Below are 20,185 nucleotides of genomic sequence, written 5' to 3'. Positions count from 1 at the left end.
GTGTTGTGATTTTCATCTTTTCATTTACATCTCTACAGAACAAAATCCGTTTGTGTCCCTATTAGGCAAGAATCCTTCCCATCGCCATCAGTTTTCTACAAGTTACAAACTACCCTTACAGAATTTAAAATGCCCTAATCCATGGTAAGCAGCAAATTGAACAAAGGTGCACTGCCTTCTGCACCTCCAGAGAATGAGCATAGGAGAATGGGATTAACTAGGCAGGCCTGCCTGAGGCCTCAGCCCAGATGGACACCAATAATCCTGCCTCATTTCCAAGTCTAGGAAAATTTTCTGTACAGTCTCCCTTTGTGATCATAAATAATCTCCAAAGATTATGTTTTATCACACAGAAAAACCTGGTTTCCTTGAGCTTTAGCCAGATTCATTTACAAATGTTTGACAAGGGGTGTTAATTAACACTCTATAAGCCTCTTGGCTCTACAGTGTACAGCATATTAAATTCAAAGAAACAGCTTCTGTCTGGGGATTTCATAAGGAATCTCAGATTGCCTTTTCAAAAGAAGGCAATCTGAGGGTGTGTGTTCATCTTTTTTTTAAAAAAAAAAATGCTTTTATGCTAGAGGGTTTGTGTTTGTCTGTTTTTATCTTTTTTAAAAACATGCTCTTATTGGTTCTTCAATTCAGAAGCTAAAAAAACAAGCCCAATAAATTCATTATCACACAGTTTCATCCACATCACCTGTAAATTTGGTGACTTCCTGTCTCCTCGAGGCCCCCAGAAGTAGTCAGTCTTCTCCGCTGCTCATAAAGTGGGTTGCAGGAAGTAGAGAAGACTAGTTCCGGGGGCCTCCAGGAGACAGGAAGTCACCAAATGGGGGTGGTTAGGGGTGTGCCTCCTTTGAGAAGGAGCTTGTGACCATAGACTTAAGGAAAGTGAAGGGTTGGTTCTGTGGCTATGGGGGTAGGGCAGGTTGGGAAGAACCTTCCAGGCAGGGAGAAGACTAAGAAAAAATAATGCCCCAAGGCACAAATGCAAGACCTTCAGTGTGGCTGGATGGCGTGGGGCAGCGGGGCAGGAGTCAGAGTTGAGACAAAATGTGTTGAAACACCTTTGAGAGTGCTTCCAGAACAGGGAACTGCAGCGTTAACTGCTGCTTGATCCCCTATGACGAAAGGGAAATTGTTAAAACGGCAAGGCTTAAACGTGAAAGGAAAAGATAAAAAGCTTTTTAATCAAATTGTAAATGACATGGTTTTTCACTCTCCCATCTCCCGTATTTCTCACAGAGTAGCAGTAAACGCAGGAAACAGCCACGCATAAGTTATACTGTAACTCCTCATAAAGGATCCTCTGGTTTCTTTCATTTTTCGGAAATGAGAATTGTGAAGGAAGAAAAAAGAGAGATCTGAATTGAAATGCACTTTTTCAGGACTGCTATTTGAGTTATCATGTCATGATTATTTCATTAAGCAAATATTTACTCAATAGACAAATTATTATGCTGGGCATCGTGAGGAGTCAAACATAGGTACATAGAATAATTACAGTATAAGTCTGAAAGTGAAAACGCCAGAAGATGGATTTTTTTTTTAATGCAATGGCGATTCAGAGGAAGGAAAGATTCTTTCTTGCTGAGGGAAATCAAGGAAGTCTTCCTGTAGGAGGTAGTTTCTAAACCTTATGTTGAAAGATGTAGATCCTGGAGAGACGGAAAAAGGCATTCCAGGCAGATCACTGTGAGCTGGAAAGCCAGTGATGCTGCGGCAAAATGTATTTTTTACAGAAAATAGATGGGTATCTCCCATGCCCCATGATCTTTTACGATATAACCTGGCTATTCCTCCCATTGGCGGATCTGTGGACCCTCCCCCTTGAATCTGTGGGCATGTGACTGCTCTGATAGAAACGAAGCTACATGATATCAAGAATAAGTAAAAAGAAGAAGAAAAAAAAAAAAGAAGTCCATACCACTTCCTCCTAGTTCTCTTGGGATGCTTGCCGGGAGGGAAGCAAGCTTCCATGTACAGAGGCTACTAATCTGAGACCACTTGTGTAAGCGAGGCCAACAGAGATGCTCTGGTCCACAGCCAGGCTCAACCGCCGATCACATGTGTGAGCCGTCTTGCATGCCCCACCCCGTTCAAGCTTCAGATGACTGCGGACCAGAGGAAAACTGCGTGGGTGGGCCCTTCCCTAATCCTGACCCATAAGTTTGTAAACCAAATAAAATGGTTATTTAAAGCAATTAAGTCTGGGGGAATTACACAGAAATAGTAATGGGAACAGATGTATCTGGGTTAGTGTTTTTGTAATGATGTAATGATGACACTCTCAGATGTTAATTAAGGTCAAAGACGTTAGTGGCAAGTCATGACTAACATTCTTGTCCATTTCAGATGCTGATGTGGACGAGGATGGTCTAGGCATTTGCTAGCCCTGGATGTAACCTGTGCAATGCGGGAGGCAGCCTGGAGTCATGGAATGTACGCTGGGAATAGGGGTTCAGAAAACCTGAGTTTTGACCCCAGCTCTGACCCTTGGTACCCACAGGAAAGTCAGCTAAACTCTCTGGGTCTCTCAATGAATTTACCTGCCCCAAAATACAAAAAAAAAAAAGGACTCTAGAAATTATCAAGCATTATCCAGTGGTATGGGTTTTTTAAATTACTTTAAATTAGTAAATGCATTTATATAGTTTAAAATCAAATAGTACCAAAGGCTTATCATGAAAACAGTAAGCATCTCCCCCAATCCCGTCTCTAACCCTCACTCCTGCTCCCCACTGGCAACCTTTTAGCTCTTTCTTCTAGTAATAACTATCATATTTCTAAATACTACGCTATTGTGAAATTTAATAATTCATTAGGATAATGAGGAGTTAGCTCTTTTACATGCCCCATTTTCTTCCCTTATTTTCCCAAATGTCTGTTCTTATTTAAATCATTGTTAGTATTTACATGAAGATTCCTATATAAATGTTCATTTTAGAGCCAAATAGGGCACTATAACATTTCCCTTTTCTAAACAGCTTTTAATTTTCCCCTGAATAAATAATGACCTCATTATTAAGCTTGCAGAATATTCTATATGTGATTTTTTCAATGTGTTAGTGATTCTCTATCATGTTTTCTACGATAGTATCTATTCTGTTGAGTCTACTTTTTCACCCAGAGCTCCTCCTTCCCTGCTAGAACCTTCCAGCCTCAAAGTCCAGTTTGGACTAGATGCTGTCAAAAGCTGCTCTCATCCTAGGAGTTTCCTTTATTTCTTATGGATTGAAACCATCCTTTTTCTATATCCTATTTCTTCCTATGTATTTACTACAATTTTGCTGGTGCATATCTTCCATTAGCTTCTTAGGAAACATGACATTGAAGGTGAGCTTTCAATACCCTTACATGTCTATACATTCATTGAGCTAGGAACTCAGTCGGCTCTTTAAAGTTAAAAGCTCATGTTCTTCAGTTCTGGGGCATTTTATTATATTATTTCTTTACAAATTTCCTGACCTGTATTTCCTTATTCTCTCTTTCCAGAACTTCTATTAGTCCGATGTTGGATCTTTATGAATATCCTTTAAATCTTTTTCCCTTTCAAAAATATGTCCTATTTCTTTATCATCTTGTACTACTTTTACGGCATTGCTTTGACCTTACTTTTCAAACATTTTACTAAATATTTTGTTTCAACGATTGTGTTATTGATGTTCAAGAATTTTTTATATGTTCTGATGGTTCCCGTTTCAGTTTGTGTATGTGTTTAATTTCCTGCATAATTTATTTTCCCTGGTTTGCTTTTCTGTTTATTTTATTCTGTTTCATGTTGATAGCTTTCCTCAAATGTCTTTCACCAGCATTGTTACCCCTTGCCCTTCTGTTGTACCTGCTCCCTTTTAAGCCTGGGTTCCTGATTATTGCAGGAGACAAGACTCCTGATGTTGGGAGTCTGCATGCCATTCCAAATTCATCATCTCCAAGTGTGGTCTAGCAAAATAATTTTCACTTATGATCATGGAATAGCCATCAGTTACTTTGAGAGATTATAGAAAATAAGGCGCTTGAAGAATGAACATTTTCTCAACTTTCAAAGGGAAGATAATGTGAATTTCAGAAATAATAGACTCAAGCAAAATTAGGTAATGGTTAACAAAAACGCATCAGTACTATGGAAGGGAAGATAACTAGGAGACAACATGGATTCCTAGAATAAATTTACAAAACTTGGCTCAGAAAATTTTTATTGTATTATATGGTGCTATGATTTGAATGCTTGCCCCTCCAAAACTCATGTTGAAATTTAATTGCCATTGTAATCGTATTAAGCGAGACCTTTAAGAGGTCTCACTTTAGGCCAATTAGGCAATGAGGTCTCTGTCCTCATCAATGAATTAATGCTGTTATCACAGAAGTGGGTTCTATATCTCAGGCATGGGTTCCTTGTAAAAGGATGAGTTCAGCCTCCTTTTGTCTCTCTCTTGCCCTCTCACCTTCCACCATGGGAGAAAGCAGCAAGAAGTCTCTCACCAGATGCCAGAGACTTGCCCTTGGACTTCCCAGCCAACAGAACTGTGAGGAAATAAATTCCTTTAAAAAAAAAAATAGGGCCAGGCGCGGTGGCTCACGCCTGTAATCCCAGCACTTTGGGAGGCCGAGGTGGGTGGATCTCAAGGTCAGGAGATCGAGACCATCCCGACTAACACAGTGAAACCCCGTCTCTACTAAAAATACAAAAAATTAGCCAGGCATGGTGGCAGGTGCCTGTAGTCCCAGCTACTCAGGAGGCTGAGGCAGGAGAATGGCATGAACCTGGGAGGCGGAGCTTGGAGTGAGCCGAGATTGTGCCACTGCACTCCAGCCTGGGCAACACAGCAAGACTCCGTCTCAAAAAATAAATAAATAAATAAATAAATAAATAAATAACCTAGTCTCAGCTACTCTTATAGCTGTACAAAATGAACTAAGACATATAGCATATCTGAGAACACAATAGTCATCTCTGTATGTAATAATCTTGACAGTTGCTAAACATTTTTGTGACATTCTTAGGGTCAAAAAGAAAAGTAGAGTGCAAATAAGATAGTACTGTTGCCACTTGAAAAAATATATTTTAAGAGTATTCATTGGTTCAACAAAAACTTACTGGTTGCTTATTAAGTATCAAATGCTGGTCAATGTTTGAAACATTGATTCATGGGACAGATCGACTTGAGAGAAGGTAACTAACAATATCCTACAAGGTTTATCCATAACCCTATTTCTTTTTAACTTGTTATCATCAAAGGGATGAACACTCACAAAGGCATTAATCTAAAACTTTGAAAATTCTCCAAAACTTGAATCCAAAAGAGCTCTACAGAGTGTAATGCTATAAATATGTGCTATAACTAGCAAAATTAATATTTAAAGTGATAGAAAAAATATTTATGTCTTTTTTAAATTAAAAATACAAGTAATATATGTTCATGGTTTAAAATGTCAAAACAACTTACAAGAAAAATCACAGTTCCCTGTCCTACATTGCCCTACAATTCCCCCAGTTCTCCTCTCTAGAGGCAACCACTTTTGACTCTTAAGACTTTTTCTTTTGGAATTTACATCTCCACACATCCACACTTCAGAAAGTATCCACTGACTTCCTATTATACTAGATAAGGGTTTAGCTCTCTTACACAGCCAATTTAGTTATACAATAGTTTTGGGTTTAACCGACATTTGGTATTGACATTATTCTGCCAACGTGAATATCATTCACAGCTGGACCTTGTAATGTAGTAAGTGAGACTGTTTTCCTTCTTATTTTTGTTTTCTTTGAAGTTCATAATTGCACTGCTTTTTCATTTGCTCTGTTTTCTTTGGGACTGTGGCTAATTCTTCCCTCAATTTCCAATAGCCTCTCAGCAGAAACTTCCCCAGGGAAGTCACATGAGCCTCCAATATTTTGGGGGGACACACTTCTGGAATCTCCCCCATTCTGCACTGGCTGATCTTAGTCTGCTGCACATCTGACATCATGGGTCTACAGTTCATCATCCTTTTCCTGGGTTAGACCTGCCCTTTCATAGATCCCATGTCTTCCTCCTTGTCTTCCTCATGTTATGTGGCGGTTACCCTCCAATAACTTCCTGAGAAAGGGTTTATGGGAGATTTATTTTTTGGGACTTTGACTCTCATGAATGATTGACAGTTTAGATAAGTATCAAATTCTAGGCTGGAAATAATTTTCATTCCCTTCTCTGAAGGGCACTCCTCACTAGTCTTTGTGATGGCCAAGAAATGCACTGCCCAGTGTTCCTGCTATAAGGAGCACAGTTGACTGAGGCCATCAGTTGCTACCCCTTTGAATCTGCCATTGCAGTTGATCCTAAGATCATGATTCTCAGCGGCTACTCCCAGATGACTAAACATGGCAGGGGAACTAATGCAGGCCCATTTCAGCAAGATGTGGACTCCGCCAATGGGCAACATTGGCTCAAGGCGTCCCCATTAGCCTATGCCTGGGTTGTTCTGAGACCCACAGTGCCAACTGAAACTCCTCCCAGCCCGTCCTTCTTCCTGCCCACTCTCCCTCATAGTTGTTGGACACACATCATGATCCAAAGGTTCAATGCCTCCCCTAGCTCCTTCCCCTTTATCCTTCACAATTCTTTCCCCAATAAATTTCTTGTACATCTAATCCTATCTTGACATTTACTTCTTTCAGGACTCAAACTAACACAAGAGGGGTTGGGGAACCAGCTCATTCACTTTCTGGAAAGCAAAGAGAATGCCATTCTGAGCGTTGTGTAGGGGCAGATAGTCCCCTTGCACAAATGGTGCTTCAATTGCTAAATATTTCAACAGCAGTAACCTGGGAAATATCCTGGTGGAGAATGCCATTGTAGGTGCAATGATTTAGGCATTCCCTGCCTACAAGGAGATGGAATTGAATGCTTTCTGGTATATTGTATTGAGACTCTACAGAGAGCTAATGAGAAACTGAGGGCCAATAACAAACAGTTAAAGGCTCAATATAAGAGCCACAGCCTTCTCTCCTACGGTGGAAGAGTAGAGAAACTTAGCAGCAGGCCTAGGACCTGATAGACTTGCAGAGATTTAGGGATGTTTAAATGCTCAGCCAAGGCAGATCAGTTATGCCAAGGTCAAGGCCCCGGTTGGGGAAACCTGGGAATATTTGGAGCTTACAGAGGTGGCCCATTCTTCCCTAGTAAGAGATAGCACTTCTTTATGCTGAAGAGGCCTCTTCCCTAAAGAGCAACAGGTGCACCCCTCAGGAGCTGACCGGGCACTAACTAGGATTAAATCCTAGCATAACCCACCTGGAGACAGCTGGGCCTGATAGAGAAGAAAAGATATTATATCCCAACATTGCTTCAAGATTGAGCATGCACTGCAAATCCTGAGGAGTAGCGCTGGGGTCCTTGACCAAGGAACTGGAACTTAACACAGGACAAGAAATAATTCATTATCTAGGGAACGCTTTCTCCAGAAGTATGTTTTCAGGATCCAGCAAGGACCCCAGGAGACGCGGTAAAGTTGCTGCTAGGGTGGCTCTGAGAAGCCTGTAAAAAGGGATGCCCAATGCTGAGCAGGCGGAAATGCCTGACATTGTTGCCCTAACAGCTGATAAAAGAATCAAGAAGCAGAGAGAAGCTGGCATGCAAGAACCAGTATATTATGTGAGGTCAAACAACCCACCAGAGGACAGTGTTTCCCAGAAGTCCCAAGTAGGGAGAAAGAGCATTCACTGCACCCTCAGGAATATGCTCATGGGGGTGCCAATCTCACTGAGACATTCAGTGGGGGCACCGCTCTCCAGGCCGGGGCTGCTGGTAGCAGAGGTGTCACAGAGCTGGGCTTGTTGCCATCCACGGGGATGGTCAGATGTTGAAATTACAGAGGCCAGATAGTGTGTGGTGCTTAACTGCCAGAAGCCAGGGAGTTGTAAAGATGGTTCATAGAGCATGGCTACATAAAAAGTGATGACCCCTTGTACAGTTCCCCGACTTAGCCAATTTTCCAAGCTATAATTCACTGACTGAAGAGGTGCCTAGGTCCCTAGGAGCCAGGACCCTGCAATAACACAGAGGTATGACCCCCCACCCCATTCTTCCCATTCAATATGAAAATGCATGTCCTCCAGCTATAGGAAATTTTCTGGAATTACTTCATTATTTCCTTTCCTTTTACGTCAGTTACCTATTGCTGTGAAATAGACTGCCCCCAATTTGGAGAATTGAACTAATAAGAATTTAGTTTTTTCCTCTTGCTTCTGTGAGTTAATGGGGTTTGGCTGGGCAAATCCAGTCTTGAGTATGCAGCCAGGGAAGGGACACTGCAAGGGAAAAGGCACTGGCAGGGAGAATGAAGGACAGAGGCTAGAGAGAGCCCAGTCCCACCCATGAACTATACAGTAATCTTTACATACTTATTCATACAGAAGAGACATACCATGGGCTGCCTTTTAATAATTATACATCAACATTTTACTAACCAATTAGTATTCCACTGTATAAGCGTACCAACATTCCTCTAACGGATTACCTTAACACATTTAGTTGATGTCCAGTTTTAAAGAATAAACCACCATCTGCGGTAAACTTCCTCTTATCTTTGCACATTGGAGATGAAATTTAATAAGATTGAAAGTTTGAAAATAAACTACCAAAGAGATGACAGGGATGTTTGGCTTCACAGCAATTCACAAGGTGGGGGGGAAAAACCTGAGAGGTTTTAGCTGACTGCAAACTAATTTGAGTCCGCGGTAAGGTGACAGCCAAAATTGTTAATGCAATCTTGGGCGGCATGAACAAATTTCAGTGTCTAACAAGAAATGTAATCACTGAAGTCTACTCTGAACACCTGGGGCACTGCTTGGTTCTGCACAGCAAATGTTAAGAGAGGCCTTGGAAATTCCCAGGCTTTCTTCTTCAGCTCCTCATCCTTTCCCATCTGACGCTTCAGCCATTCAAAAGACCTCATGCTGTGGTGGGAATGGCCACATTGTCTCACCTGCAGTGACTTTGCAAGGGATGTTTCCCAGAAGGGCACAATGCCCTTCTCACTTTGTGTGCCCAGCAAGCCAAGCCCAGCAGCAGGGCCCACTACCTATTTTTGTAAATAAAGTTTTATTGAAACACAGCTGTGCCCATTCATTAACACATTGCCCATGGCTGCATTCATGCTGCAACCACAGAACTGTGTAATAGTTGCAACAGACACTGTAGGATCTGCAAAGTCCAAAACTTAGCCGTCTACAGAAAAAGATTGCCAGCCTCTGATCTTACAAGTATTGCTTTCCCTGACTGCTCCCGTACTACCTCCCCAAAACGCTAACCTATCTCTCCTTTCTTGAAATAGGTACCTAAGCAGGTACTTATTTCTCTTAAGGCATTTATACATTTTACTGTAATTATTTGACAATTACCTCTCCCCTACTAATCTGTGACATGAGGGCAGGAATCTTACCTTATCCCTCTTTTTGTGGCAACCTAGATGAGACCTACCACCCTAAACCCCAGCCACTCTCCTAGATCAAGGGGCAGCCCTGCAGAATCAGAGAGAAGCCTTTGTCCTCTGACAGTGCAGAGACTTGGAAATGGCAGCTCTGGCCAGGAAGGAGTAAAAAGGCCCCCTAGGTTAGGAGCCCCCTCACAGCCCATGCCAGGTAGATAGGAGGAAACTGAATCTCTCCTGCAGCCCAAGCAGTGTACTTTTGGTGAGCAATGTCCACGCTGAGTTGTGTTTGACTGCAGACAATTTCTGGGAGAATGTAGCTGAGCCGGGAGTGAGACGCCCCTACCACTGTCCCCGCACCTGTGCAGGGCTGGCATAAAGGCCTGATGGGAACAAGGGGACACAGGTCACCATGGAAGAACTTGGGACACCGAAGAGAGGAAAAGGCAGAGGAAAGAGGACCACATGATGAGAAATCAAAGAGAAGAGAGGACAGGCGGGGAAGAGCAGCATCCCCAAGAGGCTCTGACAGGGCAACGGGCTTGCCTCCCATGCCCCCATCCTCCCCTGCAGCTTTGCAGCCGTCCTCTGGACCCTCACGAAAAGAGCCCTACAAATATGCCTCCTTTGGGAGCCAGGGCTCTGGACTCTCTACAGGGTCCGGCACAGGGAGAACTCCAACCACTCGTCCTCAGTCCTCTGCACCCATCAGCAGGACAATGGTGATGGATGATGAGACAGAGGCAGGTCCCACAGACAACCCTAAACCCTCCCCGCTGGGGAGATAGGTCGACTTTCCCCTCTCCTCTCCTCCACCTTATCCTCAAACGTCAGAAGACAGAGCCACCTGTTCGAAGGTTACATTCATATTCTCAGAATTCAACATTGCACCTGCCTGCCACAGGGTAAGCTCTCAAGAAATGTTCCTGACTAAATGTCCAGTCACCTCCATGTCTTCTTGGAGCAGACATTAGCATGAAGGAGAAAATTCTAGGAAGAACGAAACGTACTGGTCTTTTCAAATATGTGAAAGATGTCTTGTCAAAAAGTGACTTGCTTTATTCTTTGAGATTTAGGAAGGCAAAGAGACAGTCACGGAGGAGTCCTGTGCAGCAGCAGGTTCAATACGAAGGAGAAAATCAAGGGGGCAACTTGAGTGGAACTGAGTTCCTCCTGCTTCAAAGGGTCAAGCAAAAGCTAGCTGACCCCAGGAGAGCCACTGTAAGGAGTTCGTCCTGGGGAGAAGTGTAACCTGGGATTTTCCAAATTCCTTCTGATTCTAACATTCTAATTATCAAATAAAATGCACTTATAGATATGGAAATAACATTTGCTTAACCATTATATTTAAAATTAATGTACATCACTGCTTTCAGTTTGAGTATTTTATCAAGCTATAATGATACCGGTTCATGGATGACGTGACATCTGTACTTCAAACAAAAAATGTTAATAAAAAAATCTATTGAAACTGGGGCCACAAAAGTTCAATCAATATTTATCTTTGGTTTAGTCAATATATAAAGTTATATCAGTCATAAACTTTAGTATGTATCTTTTAACCACCTAGCTGGATCCAGAAAGGTATTTGATAATATGTTTTATGTAAAATACGTTATTTTAAAAATGATTTGATAGTTTTTGGTCGAAAGTTATTGAAATAATTTCAAAGAAGAGGCAAATTAAGTAGCTAAGTGAGGCTACCATGTCTAATGCATTTGTTTGATTCCTTCTAAACAGCTCAAGAGGACCATTTCTCAAGTATTTTGCTATTATTACTATTATTATTAATGATAAATTTATAGCTCACTTTTGTAGAGCTTTTTGTATTTTTTCAAAACACGTTGACATATATAAGGTGCTTTTAATTCTCACAATATGCCTGGGAGTTAGGCAATGTGGTAGAGCCTGCTGGTTATCCTAAATGATCTGTTCCCATCTGATTTCAACATAATAGAATCATTCACTGAGCACACGGCTCCTCAGGGGACAATTATTTGCAGACTCCTTTTGACCATGTGACTGAGTTCTGCCCAAGGGACAGTGATAGATGCAGCTTCCAGGTCAGGCACTTGAGAGGCCACCTTTTCCCTCTTCCTCTCTTTTCCTGTCCACTGGATGAAATTGGGATATTATGTGCTCTGGAAATCAACAAAGGTCACATACGTATCTGCCTAGGAAAATCTTTACTGTTCTTCCTCACTCTTTAAAACTCCTTCCCAGATATTGTATGAGAGCAGACTGCAAGCACAATATTCCATTTACAAGAAAGAATATGGACACTTTGAAACCAGAAACATGTATTTTACCTCTCCACTTATGCCTTTATTAAAAATTGTATTTCTTTCCTCTGTGCCAAGCACTGAGATAAGCACTACAAATTTTGAAATAAATATGATAGGTAGTCTGTGCTCTTAAGAGAGCCACAACTGAGTAAATGATCCATTCTACCTGTGGCTATTGCAGAATGAAAATATTTGAGTCAAGTCTATGAAAGGTAAGTAAGGGTTTACCCCAAGATAAAGAGGGGGAAAAGGCATCCTTCAGGTTATCTTCGTACTCAGAATACATCAAAATAGAGCATATAAAAGTCACATTCTGCTTATCTGTTTAAATATAGATTTCAAGTATAACTTTGCATTTCTGGAGTTAATGTGGATCTGAGACAATTCAATCAGCTGTGTGTTTTTACTCACCTATTATTACTTGTCCTCCCAGTAAGCATGTATTCTATTCTCCTCCTCCACCTAAAATTTCCTTTATGCCTTAAAAAGATAACATTCATTGAAAGAAAGACAACTTTTGCACAAATTAATTATAATAAAATTCTAGTTTAGAGCAATGATATTTTTGAGAATATAAGATAATTCAGAAGGCTTCTATGTGCAAAAGCTGTGATTGCTACATATTCAGCTGGCACAGTTAATTGTTCATTCATTTTGCACCTGAGAAGGTGCATTGACATTATTTGAATGCATAGTTTACATTTTCCTTCTCTTCTTCAACTCAAAATAATTGGCATTGTTAAAACACTGCTATGATTTTGAAATGATTTGATTAATTCTTTTCCTATTTTAAAATTTTTTCTTGGACTTGACCGTAACCTTCAAAAAACAATGTTTCAAAAAGGAGTGATTCAAGCTGTTTGGGAGATATTTTAACTATTTCTGACTAAATGCACTATTGAATTCAGTAGTATTCTAAAATTTATATTAACTTTCAATCCAGTTGATTATTCTAGTTATGTACAAAATACATTTTTTTGAGATGGAGTTTCGCTCTTATTGCTCAGGATGGAGTGCAATGGTGCAATCTCAGCTCACTACAACCTCTGCCTCCCATGTTCAAACGATTCTCCTGCCTCAGCCTCCCAAGTAGCTGGGATTACAGGCACCTGCCACCACACCTGGTGAATTTTTCATATTTTTAGTAGAGACAGGGTTTCACCATGTTGGCCAGGCTGGTCTCAAACTCCTGATCTCAGGTGATCCACCCGCCTCAGCCTCCCAAAGTGCTGGGATTACAGGTGTGAGCCACTGCGCCCGGCCCCAAATACATTTTAATGAAAGGAAAACTTGTAAAGTATTTCTCAAAAGTGCATAGTATATGTAATTTGAGCATATATACAGTAGACAAATCGCTCATACTAACTACTTGGGGAATAAGAACTCAATCAGCTAACAAAGCCCCTTCCAATATATACTCCTAAAGCTGGCCAGGAGACTTTACCACCTGCCCTTATTCTGAAAACTTCTACATAATGCTGCATGGTGACTACAGATAGCTTTTAACTGGACATTTTCACAATGGAATCACACATTTGATGATGAACCTTAAATTTTCACTGCAGATGTCAGAGTCTGCCACGTTATGTTTACCTATTTTTCCTTATCAGATTAGGATTTGGTAGTCTCTGTTCCATTGGAAAGTGGCTAGAAAGACTGACAAGGAGAGAAAATTCTAGTAGCATGAGTTTATAAAGGTGAAATCAGGCTATTCAGTAAACCAGAAGCCACCTGCTGAGCACCAAGGGAGGGCAAGATGCCATTTTCAGAGATACAGATGAAGTGAACAGGATTACCCCAGCTAGCGAAGGGGTAAAATGGAGACAAATGGTTAAATAAAGGGAAGAGCGTGGGAGGAGGCATCTGAGCAAAGCGAAGTCCTGTGCAGGATGCCATAGAAGGAAGAGATGGCATTCAGGCATGGGGCCCAAGGGAGCGTGTTAGCTGGCTCCAGAAGAACAGGTGGGATTTGAAAAAGCAAGGACTCTGTCTTGTCCACACATAATGTCACCCTGTAGAGCATCCATCATGGCACACTGCAGGGGGCACGGCAGAAATAAGAACCCCAGCAGTGAGGCTCTTCCCATTACCCAGGCAAGGTTGGATGGTGTCTTGCACCTCCATCGTAGTCATAGATAAGGGGAGAAGTGGTTTGATTCTGGACACATCCTGGAGGTAGGTAGAGCTGCAGGATTTGTTGATGGATTAGAAACAAGACATGAAAAAGGGGAGTAGTTAAGATTCAGGGTCCAACAACTGGAAGAGTAAAGTCATCATAATAGAGAAGGGGAAGCAGGGGTTTGGTTTGGGATGTGTTCAATGTGACATGCCCATTAGACATCCACGTGGAGAAGGCAGTTGTCTATGCCAGTCTGATGCTCGGGGAAACCTGGGTGGAGACTCAAAATCTCCAGTCATCGGGATGCAGCAGTATTCAAAGCAATGGCCTGGAGTGAATCTAGACAGAGCCCTGAGCCCTCCACTATTTATAGGCAAGGTGAGGAGGAACAAGCAAGGGAGACTAAGAGGGAATCGCCAGGGAGCTGAGAGGAGAAGCAAGGGAGAGCCAGGGCCTGAAATCCAAGTTGAGGAAGGATTCAAGGGACAAGAAGTGATGGCTTCAACAAACATTGCAGACAGATGGGCTGAGACCTGCACACTGATGCTAATGCTCAACAATGCCCAGATTAATATCTCCTAGCCCTACTTCCTTACGTGAAAGAAGTCTTTTTCACAGGTTCCTTGCACAAATGTTTGCAAGAATCTCAGGCGGTGAGGGGAGTCGAAGGTGGGGAATGGGAACACATGTATTTCCAACTTGATTCTAATCCTCTTAGAACCCATATACAGAACAAAGACTCAGAGGCACTGCTGGGGCTGAACTCCCCAACTACAGTCCCTAGTGCTGATTTCAGGGGACATTAAGAACTTTGTTTCAAGAGCTGTGAAGGCTGAGCAGTTGGTATTCAAGTCCGAGAGAAAAGGCGCATCCTCCTGGATTACACTCAAATGAGCAAAGCAGCCTGAGCTCCAAGCTCTTTGTAGGAGACCTCTCTCTCTCTCTGTCCCTCCTCCCCTCTCCCCTCTTCTCCTTCTCTCCTGTCTCCTCTCTCTCTCTCTCTCTCTCTCACACACACACACACACACATACACACACACACACACACCAGTTTTGCCAAGGCTCACTCCAGTATGAGGAACCCACAAAGAACACCAAGACCTCCATTCTGAGCAGGGCCTCCATTATTTGTCCTGCTGTTTGTTTGTTCTGCCTCCTGTCCTCCAGGCCATCAATGATTCTTGACTCTCTAGGAGGGGTCAAGCTTCCCATCATCCCAGGGGATCTCCTTAGCCCATTTGTAAGTTAGTGGAAACACAGAGGGAGTGAGGGAAGGGTGCTAGCCAGTCTTTATCCTTCACCAACATCAGATCCCGGAACACAACTGGCCCCTATATCTGTACAGCAGCAATATCTAAGCCCCAGCTAAAATGCCCTTTTATCAAAATCTGCAGAATGTTTTATCTTTTTCAGGTAAGCTCAAATTTTTGTATCCTCCCTTCCCCCAACCCCTATATACACATAGAGAAAGGTCATTGAAAACAGAATGAAAGTATCTCATACAACAAAATTAATTCAAGATACTTTCTTTGACAATGGGAACTCGCTTCTAAATAAGATACAAGAATGACTAAACACCAAACCAAAAGAAATGTGAAAGCAAAATTAATACTTTACACCAACTAACAGTTTGTTTGCAACATCAGCAAAATGGAGCATTCACCTGTTACTAATTTCCCTAAATACAAAGTCCACTGCATTTCTAGGAAGGATGGTTAGTGTTTGGCAAATTTTTTGTGTAAGCATTGAAAAATATAACTGAGAAGTTAATCAGAGGGCCATGAGTGGGCAAAAAGATCTAAAACATGTTGATTATTTAAAACACCAGAGAACCAGAGAGCACGCAAGTCTTTATCTTATAATAAAATGATCCTATAAGTCACTATAATAACAATTGACTACTTTGTATATGAGAGTTTATCCTAGGGACTCTAAAAATAGAACGTGTAGGATTTAAATCTAAAGTAAAGATTTTATGGGCATGATCTATTAGATCCTCCAGCTGATCCATTTATTTGCTTCCAGTATGAACTGATAACTTGCTTATGTTTTCTTCAAAAAGTGAGACCATTCTTCCCATAGTTTTTCTATCACCAGCCATACACTGGTGGTCTTTAGGGTTTTTCAGATCCATAAAAGGATTGAAAAAGTGTAAGAATCACTGCTCTAAAACATCCTTATGAAAAGACATACATAAGTATGAAATCACAAAAATCACAATGTGTTTCCAAACAAATCCAACATTCTTTTATGGCCAGTAGCAGCAAACAGGTTTTGTGGAACTGACATAAAATCTAATTTAGCCATTATTACAACATTACCAGCAGCTCAGAGCACTAAGTCACCTCAATAACCCAGTACTGCTCTGCCCATATTATCTATGGCTTTAATTAAAAGTGTTTAGAAATGGTTTTAATACTGACTTTGTTCAGAATATGTGGCTGAATTCTAAATTTAAAAATAAGTCTTCCAGTAGGCCCACAAGTCATCAGAATTGGGTACCAAAAGTTGTACATTTAAACACTTTTATTAAAATGTTTATACGTGTACATAAAATATTTTATTGTGATACAAAACTCTGTACAAAGTGTACTAACAACTGACATGATTATAAATGAATCCCCAAAACAATGGTGCCTAAATTTGAACACTAAGGAGAAAAAACGAGGAAGAAATACTTGAGACAACTTTACCATGGCATATCAATATTTCCTGCTGTCAAAATTAATCAAATATTTTGCACAAGGGTGTTACAATTAATTTTATCAGGCTAACAATGTCATAAGTGAGGAACCCTTTCAACTGTAGAGAGCACTGTGGAAATATAGATGTGGTAGAACAATCTATATCACCCTGCAGTTGTTTCTGTGTTTCTATGACTAGCTTTGTTTGAGATTGTATAAAGCGGTCTTCACACCCTCGGTGAATAAGATTGGTGGATGCAGTTCCCTGCCCTACCGCAGAAGGGACCTCCAAACACAGTTTAAATCTGACTCTCCGGGAGTTGTGTTTTGACACTTTCACAACAGTGTGGACTTGTGCCACAAGCAAGACAGATCTTATTGGATTAACACTGAACTCGTGACATCTCCAGAGAGTAATGCTATCTGTGCGGCTTAAGAACAAACATGTTTCTTTCATCCACCCTGCTCATTCTCTCCCTGTAGTTACTCCTAGCAAATCCTCCCTGCCCTCACCTCTAGGAATTCCTCTACACCCAGAGAAAGGAGTTTCTTTCCTCACTGCGGAAACCTATCCCCGCTTCCCTTCCACAGATGGACTCCAAGGGGCACTCACTCGTGTGCCCACTAAGGGATTTCTCTCCTAATTCCACGCCTTCCAAGGGAAGTCAGAACTGCTCAGTTTCCCCCAGTGACCACATACACGTGTCCAAGTGAAGCCTCGTCTGGGTGAGACTCAGTTCCCACACTTCCCCCTGGCCCCTGTGGAGGCCCTCTGTCTCCCCTGCGTGGCCCTCCGCCTGGCCCCTCGCACTCACCAGGAGGAGGTTGTGCGCCACCAGGTACCCGAGCCGCGGGCTGCCCCGGATGCCGGGGGCCAGGCGCCCGGTGGCGTAGCCGTGCCAGGCCACCACGTAGGGGTTGTCGATGGTGATCCAGTACTTGACCTGACCGCCGAAGTGGCGGAAGCAGAGCTCCGCGTAATCCCTGAAGTGGTCGGCCAGGGCGCGGTTGGCCCAGCCGCCGTAGGCGTCCTGCAGGCGCTGGGGCAGGTCCCAGTGGTACAGGGTGACCACGGGCTGCACGCCCAGCTCCCGCAGCCGCTCCAGCAGGCGCCGGTAGTAGCGCAGCCCCTCGCGGTTGGGGACGCCCGCGCTGCCATTGGGGAGCACTCGCGCCCACGAGATGGAGAAGCGGTAGTGAGTGACCCCGAGCTCGCGCAGCGCCTCCGTGTCGCGGAAGACGTTGTTGTAGCTGTCGCTGGCTACGTCCCCGGTGGCGGGCTGCAGCGGCGACGGGGCGCCCGACGGCAGACTGGCGTTCCGGGAGTCTCCCGGGGGTGCCAGGGGGTGGTGGGTGAACGTGTCCCAGATGGACGCACCCTTGCCGTGCTGCTGCCAGCCGCCCTCGGTCTGGTAGGCGGCGCTGCCCACGGCCCAGAGGAAGCCGTCGGGGAAGGTGCCCTGGAAGAGGCCCGCGGCCTCGGGGGCGGGAGGCCGCGAGAAACGGGCCCAGGTCTGCGCGCCGTCGCCCGGCTCCGCGCGCAGGCGGCGGCCGCCCAGGGCCAGCAGCACCAGCAGCAGCGACAGCGACGGCGGCGGCGGCCGCGGGCGGCGCGGCGGGGCGCTGGCGGGCATGCTGCGCGGGAGCCAGGCTCCGGGGCCCCGCGCCGCGCCCCTTTATGCCCGCGCCCCGCCGCGCCCGCCCGCCCACCGCCGGCGCGCCCACCCCCGCTCCCCGGCGGGCTCCGCTGGCAATAATTACCTGCGAGCCGGGACTGCCTCCGCCCTGGCACTGGGGGCGGGGGCAGGGGCGCCGAGGGCGAGGGGTGCCCGGGAGGGGCGCGGCAGCGGGCAAGGTGCGGCAGGCGTCGCCCGCGGACGTCGGAGAAAGGCACCTGTTTCTCCCAGCTCCCGGGAGCCGTGCAGGACGTTTCGTGGACGCTCAGGTTCATTCTCTTTGCCTGCCGCGCGTCCTCTGAGAGCAGCCCTGGAGCGGCTTCGTCGGGGAGAAAAGGCGCCGACCAACTTTCCCCGACTTGGGCGCGGGATCCTGCCGGGCCCTGGCGGAGCGCGCCGCTGGGGAAGCACCTGCTCTCACTTTTCTCCCACTCGGAGGCCCAAAGAAGCTCCGGCTGGACATTGCTGGAGCCAATTAGGGACTGGCCGAAATCCTAGAGGGACTGCCAGGTGGGACAGCCGAGGGGCAACTTCGCCGTGCGCTGAAAGGGATTCCCCCTTAGGTGAGATGCTCGCGGGGAGACGCGCCCCTCTTTCGAGGAAGACAAAGTAGATTTATGGGTTGCGTTGGGACTGGGGTTTTGCTCTCCCTTTTACTGTTACCTTTTAATCATTTCAAACCAGCACTCTATCTTTGATTAGATCTCTCAGAATTCCCTGGTGAACTTCAAATCACAGTCGTTGATTGTTCTCCTGAAAAACCAAACACCAAGTTTCCAATTTTGAGTAAATCTCATTCACCTTTATTATCCTTTGGCATCTGTGTTACCTTTCGGCTCTGACTTAGCAGGTAATCTGTGCAAAGTTGTGCGCACAGGTCTGCTGGAGCGGGAGGTCCCTGGGTCGCACATTTGCCATCTGAGCTGTGGAGGGAAAGGGGAGGGGGAATTTAGCCGGAACACCCATTCCCATCCTCTACAATACAATGGAGCCATGACGTTTTTCCTGTTGCCAAAGAGCCCTTTTGACAGAAGTTGCAGAGCCACGGTGTCCATTTGGATGTGGGTAGATAGGATTGTGGCTAACCGAAATACAGTTGGTGGAGACTGAGAAGGTCTAGGCTCCACCTTTGTGATTTGGGGCAGGAAACCTCTGTAAGCCTAAGTTTCCTCCTCTATAAAATAGGGATGTCCTGTCTGCCCTGCCGCCTCAGAGGCTTGTGAAGTCCAGTGAAAAACTGCGCAAAGGTGACTCAAAGACAGAAAGCCCAGACAAGTGAAGGATCTTGCTAATATCCCTACCTCCCTACCCAGCAAGTCGTGCCTTAGTTTCCTCACCCGTACACGTGTGTTGAATAACCAAGATCCTCACAGAGGTGCATCCATTCTCCCCCAGTGATCTATCTTCCCTGCATTATTTAATACAAATTTAAAGGCAATAACATTTTAAATGTTGCAGATGAAGGTGCTTTTATTAATTCCCCTGAAATATAAGCACAAATTTATTCCAGTATTTTATGAAATATTCCCAATTCCAGCCAGCATATATTACCATGATTAGTAAGATTAAGTCTTCAGATTGAAACAGACTTACTGCCATTCTGTTAAATGTAGCATTTACATTTTTTCAATAAATACGAAATAGCAAACCATGACACTTCAGCAATTTTAAAAAATTACAGCACACAACTTCACTGTCACATTGTCTTCCAGCTAAATTTAAAAAGCTACGTCTACATGGAGTATCACATTTCCCTTCTAGAACTGAAGATTGGAGTGTCTGTTGGGTTGTAGCTTGTTAAGTTTCAATTAGAAATGCTTCATGGGTCTCATGGAAAATCGCTTAAGCTAAGTATTCATTTATTGATGTATGGTCTGTTTGTTCAGGGCAGATTTTATCTATTGCTATTTTTACTTGACCAGCAGCATTTTTTAAATTTTAAAGCAGTGATTAAAAAGCAAGACCAAGTTAACTAAACGTTTCACATTTGAAATTTGTCTGCCA

At 43.9% G+C, this 20,185-nt stretch overlaps 1 protein-coding gene across 1 annotated transcript in view; it reads right to left on the bottom strand.

The window, feature by feature from the left end:
• The window catches only part of KL (klotho), a 49,804-nt gene extending 31,647 nt beyond the window's left edge, over positions 1-18,157 (bottom strand). Inside the window, exon 1 of the mRNA XM_034936567.4 lies at positions 17,321-18,157. Within this exon, the coding sequence (XP_034792458.3) occupies positions 17,321-18,139 (819 nt within the window). The 5' untranslated portion in view covers positions 18,140-18,157. The remainder of the gene's footprint in view (positions 1-17,320) is intronic.
• Between the last annotated feature and the right edge of the window lie 2,028 nt (positions 18,158-20,185).

The sequence above is a fragment of the Pan paniscus genome, chromosome 14 (genome assembly GCF_029289425.2).
Source record: "Pan paniscus chromosome 14, NHGRI_mPanPan1-v2.0_pri, whole genome shotgun sequence".
NCBI lineage: Eukaryota > Metazoa > Chordata > Mammalia > Primates > Hominidae > Pan > Pan paniscus.
Note: the sequence above shows the minus strand (reverse complement) of the source record. Positions and strands in the feature narration are given on the sequence as shown.